The sequence below is a fragment of the Podarcis gaigeae genome (assembly GCF_964106915.1).
Source record: "Podarcis gaigeae genome assembly, chromosome: 10".
NCBI classification, from domain to species: domain Eukaryota; kingdom Metazoa; phylum Chordata; class Lepidosauria; order Squamata; family Lacertidae; genus Podarcis; species Podarcis gaigeae.
Window position 1 is genome coordinate 9,234,873 of NC_139686.1, and position 20,501 is coordinate 9,255,373.

At 45.7% G+C, this 20,501-nt stretch overlaps 1 protein-coding gene across 1 annotated transcript in view; it reads left to right on the plus strand.

Annotated features, from left to right (window-relative positions):
* Positions 1 to 1,297: 1,297 nt before the first annotated feature.
* The window catches only part of LOC310825845 (store-operated calcium entry regulator STIMATE-like), a gene marked incomplete at its 5' end in the record, with an annotated part of 46,856 nt that continues 27,652 nt past the window's right edge, over positions 1,298 to 20,501 (plus strand). The window contains 4 exons of the mRNA XM_083699667.1: positions 1,298 to 1,490; positions 10,808 to 10,856; positions 11,010 to 11,105; positions 13,000 to 13,121. Of these exons, the coding sequence (XP_083555793.1) occupies positions 1,298 to 1,490; positions 10,808 to 10,856; positions 11,010 to 11,105; positions 13,000 to 13,121 (460 nt within the window). The remainder of the gene's footprint in view (positions 1,491 to 10,807; positions 10,857 to 11,009; positions 11,106 to 12,999; positions 13,122 to 20,501) is intronic.

The following is a 20,501-nucleotide window of genomic DNA, read 5'->3' on the forward strand; positions in this document are numbered from 1 at the left end:
ATTCTTTGGCGATCGGCCTTCTTTATGGTCCAGCTCTCACTTCCATACATCACTACTGGGAAAACCATAGCGTGAACTATACAGACCTTTGTTGGCAAGGTGATGTCTCTGCTTTTTAAGATGCTGTCTAGGTTTGTGATTGCTTTTCTTCCAATAAGCAGGCATCTTTTAATTCCGTGGCTGCTGTCACCATCTGCCGTGATCATGGAGCCCAAGAAAGTAAAATCTCTCACTGCCTCCATTTCTTCCCCTTCTATTTGCCAGGAGGTGATGGGCCCAGTGGCCATGAGCTTAGTTTTTTTAATGTTGAGCTTCAGACCATATTTTGCACTCTCCTCTTTCACCCTCATTAAGAGGTTCCTTAATTCCTCCTCACTTTCTGCCATCAAGGTTGTGTCATCTGCATATCTGAGGTTGTTGATATTTCTTCCGGCAATCTTAATTCCGGTTTGGGATTCATCCAGCCCAGCCTTTCGCATGATGAATTCTGCATATAAGTTAAATAAGCAGGGGGACAATATACAGACTAGTGGTCTGCCTCCTTATAAGGCAGGCCTTTCCTGCGTTCCTATAGCAACTTTTTTAAAATTAAAAAACACCCATAAGTCTTCCCTGCCCATTTATTGTCCCCATTTGATTTTATTGATGGGATGGGCCACGTTCCCAGCCCTGCTTTGCTCTCCGGGGATGGAGGGAGAGGCTGGGAGAGGAGGGTAAAGCCCAAGCTGTCAGCTAAAGGAGTAAGGCAGCGGTTCTCAACCTGTGGGTCCCCAGATGTTGTTGGACTACAACTCCCATCATCCCTGAGCTCTGGCCTTGCTAGCTAGGGGTGATGGGAGTTGTAGTTCAACAACATCTGGGGACCCACAGGTTGAGAACCGCTGGAGTAAGATCTTAGGCAGCCATAGGCAAATCCCGGCCCTCCAGATGTTTGGGACTACAATTTCCATCATCCCTGATCATCGGTCCTGCTAGCTAGGAATGATGGGAATTGTAGTCCCAAACAGCTGGAGGGCCAGGATTCACCTTTGCCTGGTCTTAGGGGCCCAGATGGTCTTAGCACCCCACCCCTCGGCGTCTAAGGGTCTCCGCTGACCCCTCGCTCTCCCCCTTCGACGGTTCCTTTCCCCCGCGGGGGCGCTGCCCCCTGGCGCCCGGCCCCTTCCCGGGAGAAGCAGCTACAGGAGCCGCCTCTCTCCCCGTTTGAGCCCGCGGCAGCGCCAGCCTTTGTTCGGGGCGGAGGAAGGCGGACGCGCGGCGTTGCGCTCGCCTCGTCGGGGAGGCTCCGCCGGCCAGGATGGCGCTCTTGCTGCGCCCTGCCGCGCCCGCGAGCCCGCTGCTCTCTCCGCCGCTGCCCGAGCGACTGCCGGGCGCCAACGGCACCCAGTCGAAGAGTCGCCCGCACGGCTGCGACAACGGGGCGCTGCTGGACCGCTTCGGGGTGCTGGTTCAGGCGCTGCTGGCCGTGGTGGCCTTCAGCACCCTCATGCGTAAGTGGAGTCCTTGCCTGCCTGCCTTACACCTCCTTCTGACCCTTTATCCTTTTACCTTTTCCTCCCCTCTTTTCCTGCAAAAGACCCAGTGTCCTGGGTTCGAATCCCTCGCTGGGCAGAAAGGTTCCTGCTTTGCGCGGGGCTGGACTAGATGTTCCCCTCCAATTCTACCGTTCTACGATTCTGTCTTTTCCTCCCCCCCCTTCTTCATTCTCCCTTTTCTCTTCTCTCCTCCTTTTCTGTTCCTCTATTCTCCACCCTCTCTGTTCTCCACCTTTTATTTTAATTTGTTTTTATTAAAGGATTTCCGTAGTTAACAAGGGTACCTGCAACGTCTCTGTTTTCAATTCGTAGAGTCCTTTCTACGGGTCAGTTGCATTTAGTGTGAGACACTGGTATCATAGATATTGTGAGGTTTAGGGTGGCGGAGGAGAGAATCTGGGAGAAAGAAGGCGAGTAATGATCTTTCATTCTTTTGCTTAGTATATGTTCGGAAACAAGCAAACAGACAAATGAAAAACCTATCCTCACAATGCTGATACAAAAACTCTAGTTTTTATTTGTTTGTTCCTTTCCCTCTCTTTTTTTCCTCTTTCTTCTCTCTGTTTTTTTTCTTTTTTTCTGTTCTTCTTCCCTTCTTTTTCTTCTGCTTTCCCCCTCACCTATCCTGCAAAGGTGGGACACAGGTGGCGCTGTGGGTTAAACCACAGAGCCTAGGACTTGCCGATCAGAAGGTTGGCGGTTCGAATCCCTGCGACGGGGTGAGCTCCTGCTACTCGGTCCCTGCTCCTGCCAACCTAGCAGTTTGAAAGCACACCAGCGCAAGTAGATAAATAGGTACCACTCCGACGGGAAGGTAAACGGCGTTTCCGTGCGCTGCTCTGGTTTGCCAGAAGCGGCTTAGTCCTGCTGGCCACATGACCCGGAAGCTGTACGCCGGCTCCCTCGGCCAATAAAGCGAGATGAGCACCGCAACCCCAGAGTCAGTCATGACTGGACCTAATGGTCAGGGGTCCCTTTACCTTTATCCTGCAAAGGTAGTTAGTTTGTTCAGGGACAGCAGCTGAGTTATTGAATGTTGCCAGAATCCCAGTCTCCCAACAGCAAGGCTCTGTGGATCCTTGCGAAAGGACACTTTCGGTGGAGAAGATGCAGCAAAAGGCAAAAGTCGGATGTACCGAAATCCCATATGCTTGAGAAGCACCTCCAACACCTGGCCATTCAACCTACCTTCCTTGAAGTGGCCTTCTCTTGGCCCCCCCATCCTTTATCCCTCCTCAGAGTGACTCTTTGCAATCCACCTGCCTGCTGCTCCATCCTCCGGCCATCTTGCACCTCGGACTAAAATATTTAGTCCGAGGTTCCCTACCCTGCTAAATATCAGTCTGATGAAATCATTAAAAACCTTACAATCAATCAAAAAAGTGCTCTTAGTTAATCTAGCAGTCAGTGGGATTTTCAAAGAAAAGTGCTGGTAATTCCTTTCTTGATCGGAGTGTTGTCGGTGGCAACACAAAATGATTTGCCGTTGCCTCAAAAAAAGGTGATGGTACTCCTGAACAAAAAGCAGTGTGTATTTATGCAAGTATTTAGAAAAGCTAGAATCATAGAATTGTAGATTTGAAAGGGACCCTGAGGATCATCTAGTCCAACCCCCTGCGATTCCGGAATCTCAACTAAAGCATCCATGGCAGATGGCTACCCAAAAGGTTCAAGGAAAGAGAATCCACCACCTCTCAAGAGAGACGGTTCCACTCTTGAATGACTCTTACTGTCAGAAAACCCTTCTTGATGTTGAGTCGGAATCTCCTTTCTTGTAACTTGAAGCCATTGGTTCGAGTCCTACCCTCCAGAGCAGGAGAAAACAAGCTGGCTCCATCTTCCATGTGACAGCCCTTGAGATATTTGAAGATGGCTCTCATATCTCCTCTCATGTTTCCTCTTATCCAGTCTAAACATACTGAGTTCCCTCAACCGTTCCTCTTAAGTCTTGCTTTCAAGACCCTTGACCATCTTGGTTGCCTTCCTCTGAACACCTTCCAGCTTGTCAATATCCTTCTTAAATTGTGGTGCCCAGAACTGGACACAGTATTCCAGATCGATTTGGCCTGCCTGGTTGAGGAGTTGAGGTTAGACTGATGAAGGACTGATGGGCTGGAATTTTGATGTTGCATCTTAGTCTGACTGAATATTAGGGTGCCTTAATTTTGTCCTAATGGGCTCTGGCCTGACGTTGTTATTATTATTAATTTATGTGACTTTATTAGTCACTTATCAGAAAAAGAGAAATCTCCAAATGGTTTATGTACCCCTGGCCTTCTAAAGGGTAACCTTAGCATGTAATGACATCTCTTGGGCCAGTCCCAACTTCTCCCCAGACATGAAAGTTACTCTCTTGCGCTTCTGTTTTAATAACTGAGGGCCATGGTGGAATCTTCTGGAGGTATCACATATTCAGGTCTGTCAAGAGGCCTAGAAACTCAGCTTCTGTTTAAGGCTTGGACTTGTAAGTAGCAAGAGCTGTTGCTGTTTTAAGGGGACAAAAGTGAGGAGATAAGTTGCTCTCACAGCTAGGGCATGTATGCATCCTAAACCTGGATTGTAAACTTTGCTTATTATCTAAGCATCCTAAATGTTTCTCCCCCCCCCAGCCCCCCGGGTTTTTCCTTGCTTTGCGAGGTGCTCTTTTGCCAAATGCACCAGGTCCACCCTAGCTGTTTGTCTTGCCATGTGTTGCTCCTGGGACTCTGCCACGCAGCTGCTGAGTCTGTTGCCTTGCATTGTTCTACAAAACTCAGCCATCTGGATGAGCAGCGTTGGTGAAGCTAAGAATGCAAAGAGGGGAGGGGGCTAGCTCATCGGCTGAGTGGGCCAGGGCCCTGCGGGCAAGTCCTGTGTCTGCATATGTCCCTGACGGAGGGCTCTCTTTTGAGCCGTAGATGTGGATAAGCGCAGAAATCCAAATCTTGCATGTGTTTTCCTTTCGTTCATTCCGCAGTCAGAGGCATTAAGTGCTTCTGAGTACCAGTTGCTGGAAAGAGGAGAGTGCTGTTGTATTATTATTTTTTTAACTTTTATTGATAAATGCAATACTTACAAACACAAACCAGAACATTAAACAAACATATTATGTTGTTGTTTAGTTGTTTAGTCGTGTCCGACTCTTCGTGACCCCATGGACCAGAGTACACAAAGCACTCCTGTCTTCCACTGCCTCCTGCAGTTTGGTCAAACTCATGCTGGTAGCTTCGAGAACACTGTCCAACCATCTCGTCCTCTGTCATCCCCTTCTCCTTGTGCCCTCCATCTTTCCCAACATCAGGGTCTTTTCCAGGGAGTCTTCTCTTCTCATGAGGTGGCCAAAGTATTGGAGTATTTAATTGAGAATCAGTCACTTTCAGTGCATCATTTGAGAAAAAAAGACTGTAGAGCCATCTTGCCCAAGATTTTCCATTTTGTCAACTTCACCCTTGGTTTAAGGAGCTGTTTGGTACCTACCTTGTATATCTAAGTTTCTAACACTGTGTAGTATCATTTGTAGATCTAGCTCCCTGCCTTAAACACAATTTGTTTGGCCACCCCACCCCAGATGTTCACCAAGCCACAGAGACAAGAGGCAAGAGCATTGGAAGACCAAACCAAACTTTGGAAAAAGAAGTCATGGTTTGCTTTATCATCAGTGGGACAACTTGTAGTTAATTTGTTAAACTGCAGCTTAGTGTTAATGGACTAAGTAGGCACTGCAGAGTGAACAGTCCTGTTCTACGCAGACTTGAAGATTTGGGTTTGAAATTTCACCTCGTTGGGTGAAGCTGAAGCAGAAACAAAGTGCCGCCGTCTCAGAGTTGTGACTGAAATGAATTTAAATGGTTCACAGAAGGACACTGGGTCCCAGGGAGAATAGGAAAGTACACATACGGCCTCTCCAGATGTCCTTTTTATTGAACATTCATCATGATTTGTGCTCGTAATGTTATGTGGCAGTGATCTACGATACTGCTTTTAATCCCATTCATACCTGTAGACTTTCCAAGGCGGTAGCACTGCTTTCTTCGTAATAAGTGTGCGTCCTGTCATTTCCTGCTAAAATCCTGTGACCTTTCATGCCACAAATGTTCTGACTAGAGGGGGTTTTTTGGTCCTGCTTTTGTTGTGCAAGAGTGCCGCTCCATACAGAAATAATGCAGAAACCGTTGCAGAACAGCCAACAGAGGAAATATTGAGGAAACATTGCAGAACATCTAACAAAGCAGAATGATGAGTGGAGAGTCTGGTATAAACTAATCACAAATGTCTTTTAATTGCAGCAGTGATATGTTACAGTATGCACCCATCATGTCCCCCCAAAACAAGGAAAAACTAAGCCCAGTTGGAGTGGCCCATAGAATAAGGCTAAATAAAACTAAAGGCTTTTTAAAACTTTGCAAGGAAACCATCATTCTGCCATTCCTCTGAAAGGAGTGCAGGGCAGAACTAAGGATTGGACCTGGTATAAGGATGCTTCTTCTGTTCCTACAAGAACCTGCAAGGAAAATAATAATAACAACAATTAATACCTTCAAAGATGATTAGAGTTGTCGTCCAGCAACATCCTGATTTAAGTTTTTCAGAACCCTCTCAAACATATACAAGAAATACCACTTGTCATCTGAAACCATCAAATTTCAAGTGTGTGTGTTGTCCTCACTCTGCCCTCCGTTGAAGATGCTGATTACACAGCGGCATCCCAGAATTGCTTTGATGTGCATCTGACGACGCCCCCCCCCCATAACTTTTTAGGTCAGGCAAAATGAAATGGATCCCATGGCCCCCTTAAGCTCCCATAATCTTGGCTGGCGCTCTCCAGTGCAGAGCCATCTCTGAATTAATGCCCTATTAAGCAGTTAATTATTTCTCTCTCATACTCCCTTTTATCTTTTAATGCAGCCGTTTTACTGCCTGTGATAATTACACCGTCTCTGATAACTCTCTTAAATCTAATGAGGCCTGACAAGACCTGCTCAACAAGGGTGCACATCATTAACTCTCCTCCTTTCAAAGTTGTCATCTTATCACCCTCAACAACTGTATTTTGTGTCATTTTCCAGTAAGAGAAGATCTGTGTCTGTGTGTATGTTATCCTCAGATCTCCTGGCTAGCTAAGAACCAGGTTCATCGCTTCCAGGCTGATCAAACTTCCTCACCCTGGTTTGCTAGCAGAATGCTGCTTAGTGAAACCAGCTTCCTGTGGCTTCTGCCATAAAACTGAATGGGTTCCCATTTAGTCCTATGGGAGGGAGTTAAAAGGAACCAAAAGCCAGTGCAATCGCAATAAGACCCAAAGAATCCCTGCATAAGAAGAATCTGAGGGAAAATCTGTTCTTCCCCTATGGGCAATCCTCTGGAACAACAATCTCTCAAAGGACCTGTTGATGGCATTGTACTGTTGAGAGTGTATTAACTTATGGTCTGTGTGTGTAGTTTGGGAGCTGCACTGTCAGGGAAAAACCAATGCTGTCCAAAGTTGTAAAGACTGTGGAGAGAATAATTGGGTGCACTCTTCCCACCTTGGATCAAATCTATGCTTCCAGGTGCCATAAGAAAGCTGCAGAGATAGCACAGGATAGTGCGCACCCCGGAAATGATCTCTTTCAGCTTCTGCCTTCTGGAAGAAGGTACAGGGTTATAAAGACTAGGACTAACTGCCTGAGAAACAGTTTCTATCCAAATGCGATTTGGGTTTTAAATGCAGTGTAAGGTAGTCTCCATGGGAGTATATTGTATTTAAAAATGGGGTATCAGAGTTTTTTGTGGTTGGGATGGCTGGGATAGTAGGCTTGTTTTTTGAATGCCTTATGTAGATTTTACAATTTCATTGTTCTGTATGGGACAATGAGAATAAAGATTATCGTATTGTATTGTCACACGTACATCAGACACACAGCACTTTTTGCTATCTTTGACACAGTCAACACTTTCATGCATACAACACATTCATACAACCTCTTGCATGTGCACACATATGCCAGACATGCGGGGCTGGTCTAACTCATGATGAGAGAGGCACCGCATCATGCCAAAGGATCTGTACTCAGTAGGGCTGGACGATATCTGGTTTTCAACACTGCGATATACTGATAAATACAAATAAATACAACCCAGGTGGTTAAGAAAGCCCAACAGAGACTCTATCTCCTCAGAGTGTTGCAAAAGAATGATGTCAATCAACATTTGATGATCTCCTTCTACCGGTCGACAATAGAAAGTGTCCTTTCATACTGCATCACGGTGTGGTACGCTGGTTTGACATCAACTGATAGGAAGTGCCTACAGAGGGTGGTGAATACAGCACAAAATATTATGGGCTGTCCCATGAATCTGCTGGATGACATCATGGAAGAACGTTGCCTCAGGAGAGTGAGGAAAATTCTCAGGGATGATTCACACCCTGGCCGGCACTTCCTTGGTCTCCTGCCCTTGGGCAGAAGATATAGAAGCAGGATTAGTCGCACCAACAGGGTAAAGAACAGCTTCTGTCCGTGGGCTATTAGGCTGCTGAATGAAAAGATAACAACAGGGCAACTGACTTTCAGTTTTGGTGTGTGAGTATGAGTAAACAAGGGGAATTAAGACTGAGAGAGCTGAGTGGGGGTTGCACGTGTAATCTCACTGTATACAAGTTGTACAAGTGACAATAAAGTATTTCAGATATTTCAAATTTTAAATATTGCCATGTCTGAAATAAGGATGGAGCTGTGTAGAGGCATTTCCCACATTGTGATTTTTGCATACTACACAAACACACCCATATCACGATTTGTGATATATTGCCAGGTCAATAAGTATGACATCAAGATGACGATAAGGACAATACATCGATATATTGCCCAGCCCTACTACTTGGGTGCAACTCCATTGAAGCTAGAGGTTTGCCAAGAATAAGCATAGCTGAGACAAGTGAAGAGGAGGAAGGAAGGAAGGAAGGAAGAGGTGTGTGTTGAGGGACTAAATACAGATCGCAGACATCGCAGGACCAGGGTGGGCCACACCCTGAGAGAAGGAAGCCGCTTTCAAAATAACTACACCTCCTTGTGGTAAAACAGAGGGGACACTTATACACGTTTGGTGGACCTGTGAAAAAATCAAAAGCTTCTGGAACACAGTATATGATGAGCTTAAAAAAATGTTTAAGTATAACTTTATGAAATAAAATTTAAGTATAACTTTATGAGAAATACAGAAGCTTTTCTACTAGGCATAACGGACACAGGTATAGTAAGAGAAGATCAGAAAATATTCCTCTATTCCACAGGAGCGGCAAGGATCCTAATTGCTAAAAACTGGAAAAAAGAAACTGTGCCAAAAAAAAAAAAAGGAATAGCAAGACAAACTGTTAGAGCATATTGAACTGGCTAGATTAAGAGAGGCAATTAGAGATCACACTAGACAAGAGTTTCAAAAAGCATGGGGAAAACACAGAGAATACTTCACAAATCAGTGCCCTAAAATACATACCTGGACTTGTTTCGATCAATGTCTGCAGGAGACTTTGTGGATATTTAAGTTATTAGAAAAATCTTAATAATTATTCATAAAGGAAACAGCTTGTAAGAAGTAAATAAAGAGGCCAGATACAGGATAAAGGAAGTCTTTTATTTGGTTGTTTGTATTGTTGTATGTTATGCTCATTGTATGTTATGTTCATGTTTAATGAGGGTGGATTTCTGTATTGGGGGGTGGGGGGTTTATGTTATGTTGTAAATAAAATTTCCAATAATGTTTTTTAAAAAAATCAAAATAACTTCACCTCCCAACAACCAAGCTGTTTGCAGCAGGAATGTATTTGACCATTCATCAGAGACCAACAAAGGTTTCTGCAAGTGTTTAACTTATTTATACCCTTTATAGCTACCTCAGTCTATGTTGGCAGCTATTTCCAAACCATTCAAAGTATATCAAAGAGCAGAAGGGACACAATCCGTTCATGTTTCCCACTGAAGGCAGAAGTGGCAGCAGGTTTTAACTACAGGGAGGTCAAGCGATTTCCCCAGGGTTAACCATCTTGGGCCTTATGGTGAGCTGGAGAGGCCCTGTTGGTGGTAGTTTTCATTAATACCTTCACCTGTTTTTGCCTCTGGTATGTGTCCCCCTAGAAATTAATGCAGCGCTTGGGGTTTTTTGGGTGTGTTTTTTTAAAACCTTTCCCGATGCCTCCTCTGTCCCTTGATCATCTGCATGGTAAACAACCAAGGGAGCATTCAAGTTTTAAAGGTGAAAAACCAGCTCAGTTTTGGACCAGAAGGAACAATAAAGGCTGTGATGGAGAGCCAATTTGTCCTTTATGGATGTGATCCTTGAGGCCAGAAGTCCCTGAAGCAAATATTGACCTATCACTGAATCTTTGTTTACTGTCCTTTTGGCTGACACTAAGAACATAAGACCCTGTTGGATTAGACCAGTGGCCCAGCAGTGGTGGTCAGCCAGACTCCCTGGTCCTGAATGGGATAACTGTGCCCCTGAAGGACCAAGTGCGCAGCCTGGGAGTCATTTTGGACTCACAGCTGTCCATGGAGGCACAGGTCAATCCTGTGTCCAGGGCAGCTGTCTGCCAGCTCCATCTGGTACGCAGGATGAGACCCTACCTGCCTGCGCACTGTCTCACCAAAGTGGTGCATACTCTAGTTATCTCCCGCTTGGACTACTTCAATGCGCTCTACGTGGAGCTACCTTTGAAGTTGACCCAGAAACTACAACTAATCCAGAATGTGGCAGCTAGACTGGTAACTGGGAGCGACTGCCGAGACCACATAACACAGGTCCTGAAATATCTACATTGGCTCCCAGTATGTTTCCGAGCACAATTCAAAGTGTTGGTGCTGACCTTTAAAGCCCTAAAGAGCCTCGGCCCAGTATACCTGAAGGAGCGTCTCCACCCCCATCGTTCAGCCCGGACACTGAGGTCCAGCTCCGAGGGCCTTCTGGCGGTTCCCTCACTGCGAGAAGCCAAGTTACAGGGAACCAGGCAGAGGGCCTTCTCGGTGGTGGCGCCTGCCCTGTGGAATGCCCTCCCACCAGATGTCAAAGAAATAAACAACTACCTGGCTTTTAGAAGACATCTGAAGGCAGCCCTGTTTAGGGAAGCTTTTAACATTTGATGAATTATTGTGTTTTAATATTTTGCTGAAAGCCACCCAGAGTGCCTGGGGAAACCCATTCAGATGGGCGAGGTATAAATAATAAGTCATTCTTCTTCTTCTTCTTCTTCTTCTTCTTCTTCTACAGAACCGCCCCCTTGCCCTTTCTACAGCCATTGAAATGTTTGTCTTTCTTTACAGTAAAACGATTTAAGGAACCAAAAGGAGAGAGGCGACCCTGGAGAATATGGTGAGATCACTTTGTTTTTCCTTTAAAAAAAAAAGTAATTGAAAAAAAATCTCTGTATTACAGTATGTTGTAAGTCACTCAGCGGCTTTGTTGTGTAGAGAGCGACTTAGAAAGTTCAATATATAATAACAATGCATTCCAAACTCTTTCAAGGTTTTACGATACGTCGAAGCAGGCCATAGGCGCCCTTTTCATCCACTTTGCCAACGTCTTCCTGTCTGACCTGACTGAAGAAGACCCCTGCTCTCTGTGAGTTTGGCTTTGCATGCGAAGGAACCTGGGTGGGCTTCAGGGGCTAGAGTCAGGCTCAGGTCAGCAATAAAGCACCCTGTCGTCTGTGAAGTTAACTCTCCAACGAAACAGCCCAGGCCTAGTGGATCACCATAGCTCTTCCCAGGAGGTCTTGCCCCAGCTGCAAGGTGCTATATATGAAAAATGGTCCATCAAGACTTAAGGTCTTCTGGATCCTTAATGAAATGATCTTGAACAAGTTTGGTGAAATAGGAAAGCTTTATCAAATACGCTTGCGAGCTGGTAACCTGAGCATAGCTGTCAACTTACAGATTTGAAAATAAGGGACCAGCAGCCTCGAAAAGAAGGGATCAGCAGCCAAAATAAGGGATTTTCCCAGCACAGGTATATTCAACCTCTGAGCCCCTCCGAGCCAAAGGTAGAAAGCCCAGCCAGCAGCCAAACAAAGCGGTGGTTCCCACAGCACAGCAACCCGGCAAAGGGGATGCAGCAAGGGAAACCACCGTCACCTCTCCGCTGGGAAGTGCTGAGCAAAGGCGAGTCCCCAGGCAACGCGGCCGATTTGATCGGCACAAGGCATGCAAGCTCCACCCCCCAGTCGTTCTTAGACTCCTTATTGGGTGAGCAACACAGCCAAGCAACACAGTTGGAGCCTCCCTCCTCCCTGGCCGGCAGGGAGGGAGGGAGAGGAGCTGCTTCCTTTGAAACCCGGGAAATTTAAGGGACATCATCAATAAGGGACAGCAGCGGGACACAGCACTGGGATAAGGGACTTTCCCGCCAAATAAGGGACGGTTGACAGCTATGAACCTGAGTACAGAACAGGCACACCGAGATACAGAAACCACGGCATGTCTTGTTTGTTTTATTAACATAATATCATCCCATTTCGCCTGCTAATCATTGTACAAATATGGTCACGAGCCCCCTTAGATAATTTTATTGATCCATCAGCAGAATATCTTTATCGCAGGGTGGTCTTCATCACCTACTCGCTGACCACAAGCTACTCTACTTTTGTGCTTTAACCAGTGTCTGTCCCTAATACAAGTTCAAGCCAGTTACTTATCTGATAAAGACAGGTATTAATAAGGATTTGTTTTAAGTTTTTCATGTATGCTAAAACTCAGTCTAAGTTTTTTTTTAATTGTTTAATCGCATCAGTTAACAAACATGGATGCATATGCTATAATGTTATTGTTTTAGTTAAATAAATTGTTTAAATTTAAATTTAAATTGTTATTTTTCTCTTTCCAATAAAGTATAGCAGAAAAGTTGTCCAAATATAAACAGTTAACTTATTAAACTTCACAATAATTCCATAATTTGTTTATATACCTGGTGTTAGCCGCCCTGAGCCCAGTCTTGGCTGGAGAGGGCGGGGTATAAATAAAATTATTATTATTATTATTATTATTATTATTATTATTATTATTATTATTATTAATCTGTCTGTGTATTTCTAACAGTTTAACCAAATCAGTAATTTTTGATATAACTGTAAAAACTACTCTGAAAATCTATTATTGCCAAAATTGAAACCTTCATCTGGTTGTCAATATTAACATGATACCAGCAAGAATGAGTCTTTCTGTAAAAATAAATAAAATGATTTAAATCAAGTCTTACTGACTAGTGATGTAAATCCTGATTTAAATCAATTTGATTTAAATAAAATCCACCCTGATTAAAGCCTTGGGCAGAAATGAAGGTGGGAGTTTTGAGTGTGTTCTGGAGTGTTCACGTGGGTTTTTATTTTATTTATTTATTTTTATTTTTATTTTATTTATGTATTTACCTATACCCCACTTTCCCCCCTCAATGGGACTCAAGGTGGCTTTCAGATAAAAATAAGAACTGCTAAAAAAACAGTTGTATTTTTTTATTACAGCTACCTGATGAATTTCATCCTGGACGCCACTTTAGGGATGCTGTTAATTTGGTTCGGCATTAAAATGGTGTCCTGGGTTGTGGAGGGTCGGAAATGCATGCATCTTGTCTTCGGGGAGTATGGTAAGTCGAGACCAATCTACTTCAGATGGTTGGCGGTTCGAATCTGCACAATGGGGTGAGCTCCCATTGCTCTGTCCCAGCTCCTGCCAACCTAGCAGTTTGAAAGCACGCCAGTGCAAGTAGATAAATAGGTACCATTGTGGTGAGAAGGTAAACAGCATTTCCATGCGATCTGCCTACCAGCACAGTGTCCCATTGCAACAGAAGCGGTTTAGTCATGCTGGCCACATGACCCGGAAAGCTGCCTGTGGACAAACGCTGGCTCCCTCGTCCAGTAAAGGAAGATGAGCGACACAACCCCAGAGTCGCTTTTGGCTGGACTTAACCATCCAGGGAGCCTTTACCTTGACCTTGACTTTGGGCTATTCACACTTCTCTGAAGTCTCTCAGCCGTACTCACCTCACGGAGTGTTTGTTGTGGGGGAGGAAGGGAAAGGAGAATGTTAGCCACTTTGAGACTCCTTAGGGTAGTGATAAAGCAAGATATCAAATCCAAACTCCTCCTCCTCCTCCTCCTCCTCCTCTTCTTCTTCTTCACCTTTACTTGTTTTTACCCAACAACAAGGGACATGTGCACAAGTGAAGTTGTCATCCTGCCCAGAATTATGTGGCAAGATTCAGAGAAGCCGCTTTCATAGAATGGTTGAGTTGGAAGGGGTACCCCAAGGATCATCTAGTCCAACCCCCGTGAAAGACACACCCTTAAAATTACAAAACACCGCTTATTTTTGGTCTGTTCCGAAATTGTCTTTTTTGTGCGGCATCTTGTCCTTACAGTTCCACTGGGTGGCAGCAGTTCCTACCAAATGCAAAATCTGACTTCACGGACAGCTCTTAAACCTCACTTTGCCTGATGTGAGATAAATCGTCAGTCCTGATACTTAAAGAGCACCCCACTCCCCAGTTTAATTTTCATTTTATAACATATACATCACAGGGGAATCAATTATAACAGGCGGAAATCAAAGCAACACCACAAAATAGGCACACAGAATGAGTACAATTGCACAGGTGTTAAAGTCAAGTCTTATTGGCTAAATGGGACAGGCCAGAAAATGGCTTATCTCCTGTGTTTACGCCAATAAAACTCAGAGATGTGAGGAGTTAGAAGTCCATTGTTTATTGCAAAGCAATAGGTTACAGTTGGATCATTCCACAAAACTGCAACCCAGTGGTCCAGGCAGTGGTATTTATAACATTTCAAACAAACGCATTTCAAATTCCACCAATCATATACATCATTACCTCATTTCATGTTCCATACACATGCGCAATAAGCACTGGCAATTTCTGCTGATTCAGTTCTGATTCTCACCGTGTTCTGTTACATTGTGTTAGTGTTCGTGTTGGGAACCTGTGTTACGTGTAGCCATTTGCACCACGTAGCAACTTATGTTCTAGCTTTGAGCTGTGTCTTTGTGATTCGCGCATTAGCTGTGTTTCTGCCCCAATTTGGGGAGGGGGCAACTTGCAAAATCATCAGTTTCATAAAGCAACAGGTTACCATAACTTCCCTATTAGAAGTGCACTCAAGGATTTCCAGGTGTATACATTATCACATTTATTGTGGCCCTGTGGGCCACTGCCCCAGTCAGATTATAAAGTATCATTGAGATTTCCCAGGCTTGTGAGAAGAGTTGTCTTGAAAATGGTGGCTCTGTTGTATGTGTTGTAAAAACAAACAAACCCAAATCATAAAAAGTGTCTGGAGGGTCTGTTGTTGTTTTTTAGTCGTTTAGTCGCGTCCGACTCTTCGTGACCCCATGGACCAGAGCATGCCAGGCACTCCTGTCTTCCACTGCCTCCCGCAGTTTGGTCAGACTCATGTTTGTAGCTTCGAGAACACTGTCCAACCATCTTGTCCTCTGTCGTCCACTTCTCCCTTCTCCTTGTGCCCTCAATCTTTCCCAACATCAGGGTCTTTTCCAAGGAGTCTTCTCTTCTCATGAGGTGGCCAAAGTATTGGAGCCTCAGCTTCAGGGTCTGTCCTTCCAGTGAGCACTCAGGGCTGCTTTCTTTAAGAATGGAGAGGTTTGATCTTCTTGCAGTCCATGGGACTCTCAAGAGTCTCCTCCAGCACCATAATTCAAAATCTGAAGGTTCTAGTTCTTGCCAAAACCATCCTTGCCAAAATATCACATGGCAGTGAACTCAAAACATTTCCATTTTCTACCATTGCCCTGCATTGCCTTCCCCTCTGTTCTACATGAAACATCAACCATCGCTCGCCTCAGGCAGCTTAGCAAAAGCATCTCTTTCTGCCCAGGCTTTCCCTGATCTGTGGCATTCTTTCTCAATTCCTGCTTTTTTATCTGTGCTCCGGCTGGGCGATATAGCAATATATCATCTGAAACTGGTTTGAAGGCCATATAGTGATATCAGTTTCGTAATTTTTGACCTGGCAATATGTCGCGAATCATGACGTGTGTTTGTGTGCTGTGCAAAAATCACAATGTGGGAAAACCCGTGAAGCCATCCAACCAAGGCCAGATTTAGGTTTGATGAGGCCCTAAGCTACTGAAGGTATTGGGGTCCTTTATATGTCCAGCTGTCCTTTGTCAACAACAAATTGCCACTGTTTTTTGTGTTGAATATATGCTATCTGGTAATTTGTGGACCTAATAGGGATGCGGGTGGCACTGTGGGTTAAACCACAGAGCCTAGGACTTGCCGATCGGAAGGTCGGCGGTTTGAATCCCTGTGACGGGGTGAGCTCCCGTCACTCTGTCCCAGCTCCTGTCAACCTAGCAATTCGAATGCATGCCAGTGCAAGTAGATAAATAGGTACCACTCTGGCGGGAAGGTAAACAGCGTTTTCGTGCGCTGCTCTGGTTTGCCAGAAGCAGCTTAGTCATGCTGGCCACATGGCACGGAAGCTGTACGCCGGCTCCCTCGGCCAATAAAGCGAGATGAGTGCCGCAACCCCAGAGTCGGTCATGACTGGATCCAATGGTCAGGGGTCCCTTTACCTTTAATAGGTATCTAAAGCCATTTGCACATGTTGTCACGCAACCAGTCCATGCAGAATGTAGGCACCCTATATATAGAAATGAGCAAACCAGTGATATTTTAGGGAGCAGGTTAGTAGGCGGGGCCCATTGCTTACATCATAGGAGCCTACACAACACAAAGCACTGTTGCTGTATGTAGGTTTTTTTTTTTTATCTTATATTTTGGAAATGTACATCCAGGTGTTTTTTCCTTTAAGTTTTTTTTGGGCCCCCAAGAGAGTGGGGCCCTAAGCTATAGCTTGTTTAGCTTATCCATAAATCCGGCACAGCACCCAATGGTTCTACATTGCTCCATCCTTATTTCAGACATCACGTTACATCAGCATATTGCAATGTTTCGTTGGTGACATATTGCAATGTTGAAAACCAGCCCTAATCAGTGTTTATAATATTCCTTTTACTGTTTAATCTGTACCTTGGTTTTTATAATGCTGCTTTTATGCTCTGTTTTTGTATACATAGGTGGTTTTAAAAGATCAAGCAGTTTTGAAATGCTTTTTTTAAAAAGTGTTAAAAAGTGTGGACTAAAAACAAAATAAAACCCAAGCATCTAGCCCCTAAGATTCCAAAGACAGGGTGGGCTTGTTGAAAATGTGTGAGACTACGCCTGGTTAAAATCTCAGGAACTAGAAGATGAAGCTGAGAGCAAAACATTGGCTAGGACAAATGAAGGTTTTCGATCCCTTTCAAAACTTAAAAATATTTAGTTATTTGCCTCCTTTTCCAGGCAGAGCCAGTACAGCTGCCTGGGGTGGGGGTGGGAGGGAGGGAGCTATAGTTTAGAGGGCGCCCAGTTGACGTAAGACTGTTCAAGCATCTTCCGTGATCAGGTTTGTGTGGGGGCTGTGGGAAACATGAGACTTTTGTTTCGGTTGCTGGGTTTTGAACCAAAGGCCCGTGTGTGTGTGTGTGTGTGTGGGTGGGTGGGTTGATTCTGGCCTGTTGTCATGGCGGCGTTCAAACATTTCCATCACAATTCCTATTCCCCCAAGAGCAGCCAAAATGAGTTCTTAACCATTTTTGTTTGGTTTCAAAAAGAAATCATTCTTCCTTCCCATCTTCTGCTCTCTCCCCCACCCTCTATGGAGATTTTTGAAGCATGAGCAATCGAGATAGGGAAACACCTGCCTCCTTTTAAAAATCCAGCATCACGAATTTGATGGCAGGCAAACCTGTTTGCAGACCTTCGGAGGCTGATGGAGACACATATCTCTGTGTGGGACCATCAAAAGGTTTTTTTCCAGGCAAGGCAGGGCCTCCTTGGTGGTGGTTTTCTGCTTGTTGAATGTCCTCCCTGGTGAGGTACATGTCCTTCTCCCCCCCCCCTTTATTAACACTGAGGAGAAATTAAAAATATTCCTGCTCACCCAGGTATTGAATGGCTAAACAGCGCTGTGTGTTTTATTTCAATGCTGAAGATTATAGAATTGTTGAGTCGGAAGGTACCCTAGTCCAACCCCCTGAAATGCAGGAATCTTTCACCCAACACAGAGTTCGAACCCATGACCCTGAAATTAAGAGTCTTATGCTCTTTGGTCCCAGGCTAAACTCCCAGTCATCAGAACCCCACTCCCTCCCCATCTCGGCACCTAGCCAACTTCACAGGGCTGTTGTGAAATTAAATTGGAAGAGAGAAACATGTACGCTGCCCCGATCTCTCAGGGCTGGGTGTCATGGTTTGGTTCACAGGCGATCGAAGTCCCGGCTGGGGACGTTGGGACCGGGGCAAGATGGTGGGGTGGGAGCAGGAACGGGGGTCCAGAAGCCAGGAGTCAGGAAGCCAAGAGTCCGAGGATCAAGGAACAAGGAGTCACAAAGTCAGGGGTCTGAGGATCAAGGAACAAGGAACAAGGAATCACGAAGTCAGGGGTCTGAGGATCAAGGAACAAGGAGTCACGAAGTCAGGGGTCCAAGGAACAAGAAGTCATGAAGTCAGGGGTCCAAGGATCAAGGAACAAGGAGTCACGAAGTCACGAAGTCAGGGGTCCGAGGATCAAGAAGCAAGGAGTCACGAAGTCAGGGGTCTGAGGATCAAGGAACAAGGAGTCACGAAGTCAGGGGCCTGAGGATCAAGGAACAAGGAGTCACGAAGTCAGGGGCCTGAGGATCAAGGAACAAGAAGTCACGAAGTCAGGGGTCCGAGGATCAAGAAGCAAGGAGTCACGAAGTCAGGGGTCTGAGGATCAAGGAACAAGGAGTCACGAAGTCAGGGGCCTGAGGATCAAGGAACAAGGAGTCACGAAGTCAGGGGTCCGAGGATCAAGAAGCAAGGAGTCACGAAGTCAGGGGCCCGAGGATCAAGGAACAAGGAGTCACGAAGTCAGGGGCCTGAGGATCAAGGAACAAGGAGTCACGAAGTCAGGGGCCTGAGGATCAAGAAGCAAGGAGTCACGAAGTCAGGGGCCTGAGGATCAAGGAACAAGAAGTCACGAAGTCAGGGGTCCGAGGATCAAGAAGCAAGGAGTCACGAAGTCAGGGGTCTGAGGATCAAGGAACAAGGAGTCACAAAGTCAGGGGCCTGAGGATCAAGGAACAAGGAGTCACGAAGTCAGGGGCCTGAGGATCAAGGAACAAGGAGTCACAAAGTCAGGGGTCTGAGGATCAAGAAGCAAGGAGTCAGGAAGTCAAGGGTCCAAGGATCAAGAAGCAGGGAGTCAAACACAGCAAGGCAGAAAGAGTGTTGCTGTGGCAAAAAGCCGAAGGGAAATGCTGACCTTATATCCCTTCCAGGCTCTTGCCACCAGGTGCAGTGAGTTACCAATCAGCCTCACCTGTGTGGCAGCGCTTTGCCTCTTCAGAACAAACTTAGGGAAGCCCCAGTCCTGCAAAGTCCTGACCCTTAATCTAGACTGTTGTCTTGATTTCAAGTGCTTCTGGGGAAAACCAGCGACCATCTGTCATGGATGCTTTAGCTGTGATACCTGCATTGCTGCGGGTTGGACTAGATGACCCTCGGGTCCCTTTAGACTCTATGGTTCTGTGAAGTGCTCTCTATCCAGCTAAAGCATCTTGGGCAAGTTCTGTTGCCTGTACCGCGTGACGCAAGGGCATCATTCATCTTCAATGCACAGCCTCCTTTGCCAAGATGTCAAGCAAAGCTCTCCCCCTTTAAATGCAAGTGACCTTTCAATATTGGCTTTTGTGCTTTGTGCAGAGGAGTAACTGTTCTCTGGGCTTTTTTCCAGCCTTTGCTGTCTTTAATAGCTGCTCATGCGTCTTCCGATTTGTACGTGAGTTTGCACAGTTTCACACAAAGACTCAGTAAATCAAGCAGGCGAATGTCTCGGGGCTGCTGTCTGCTCAGGGGCTTGGAATCACGGCGGATTAAAAATAATCCCAGGGTGCAGCTCATAGCAAAAGCAGCAACGCTCCCTTACAAGGCAGTCAAATTCCACCATCTCCTGGGAAGTGCGTGTGCACCCTGCAGGGGAAGTTTTGGTGCTAGAGGGCAGTGGAGAAATGATCTAGGAAAGACGGAAGCTGATATTTGGGACCTGTCTTTCCTGCAAACATTGGTGGCAATGGGTGCTCAATGGTACTTGTGCTGTGGATGGTAGGAAGACCACCAGCAGGGGGCGCCAGAGCCAGCCACAGGCAGAGCCGTCAGCCGGAAAGGACCATAGCTCAGTGGTAGAGCATCTGCTTTGCATGCGCAAGGTCCTGGGTTCAAGTCCTGGCACTTTCAGGTAGGGCTAGGAATTGCCTTTGTGAAGATTTGCCCCACTGCCAGTCAGTGAAGGTGATTCTGAGCTAGATGTGGTCGGACTTCATATAAGGCCATTTCCTGTGTCAAAACCCTCCTGACTGGTCATAAGTAAGATGACAGGAAGGTGGGAGCTGGCTGAGAGCAGTCTAAGGCTGGTGGGGCGCGGTGTTTAGGGAAGCTTTTAATGTTTGATGCATGATTGTATTTTAATACAGTGGTACCTCTGGATGTGAACGGGATACGTTCCGGAGCCCCGTTCCCATCCTGAAGCGAACGCAACCCGCACCTGCATGTCTGTGCGTGTCCAGGTTGCGATTCGCCACTTCTGCACATGCGCATGACGTCATTTTGAGCATCTGCGCATGCACAAGCAGTGAAACCCGGAAGTAACGCAACTTCAACCTGAGGTACGACTGTATTTTGTTGGAAGACGCCCAGAGTGGTTGGGGAGGCCCAGCCAGATGGGCGGGGTATAAATAAAATATTATTATTATTATTATTATTATTATTATTATTATTATTATTATTATTTGCCCAGTTTGCCCTAATGAGTAATCTGTCACTGGTTGCCCCGACCCAGCAGACTCCTCTTATGTCATTACTTATTGAAGTGTAGTCTGAAGGGACCCCAAGGGTCATCTAGTCCAACCCCCTGCAATGCAG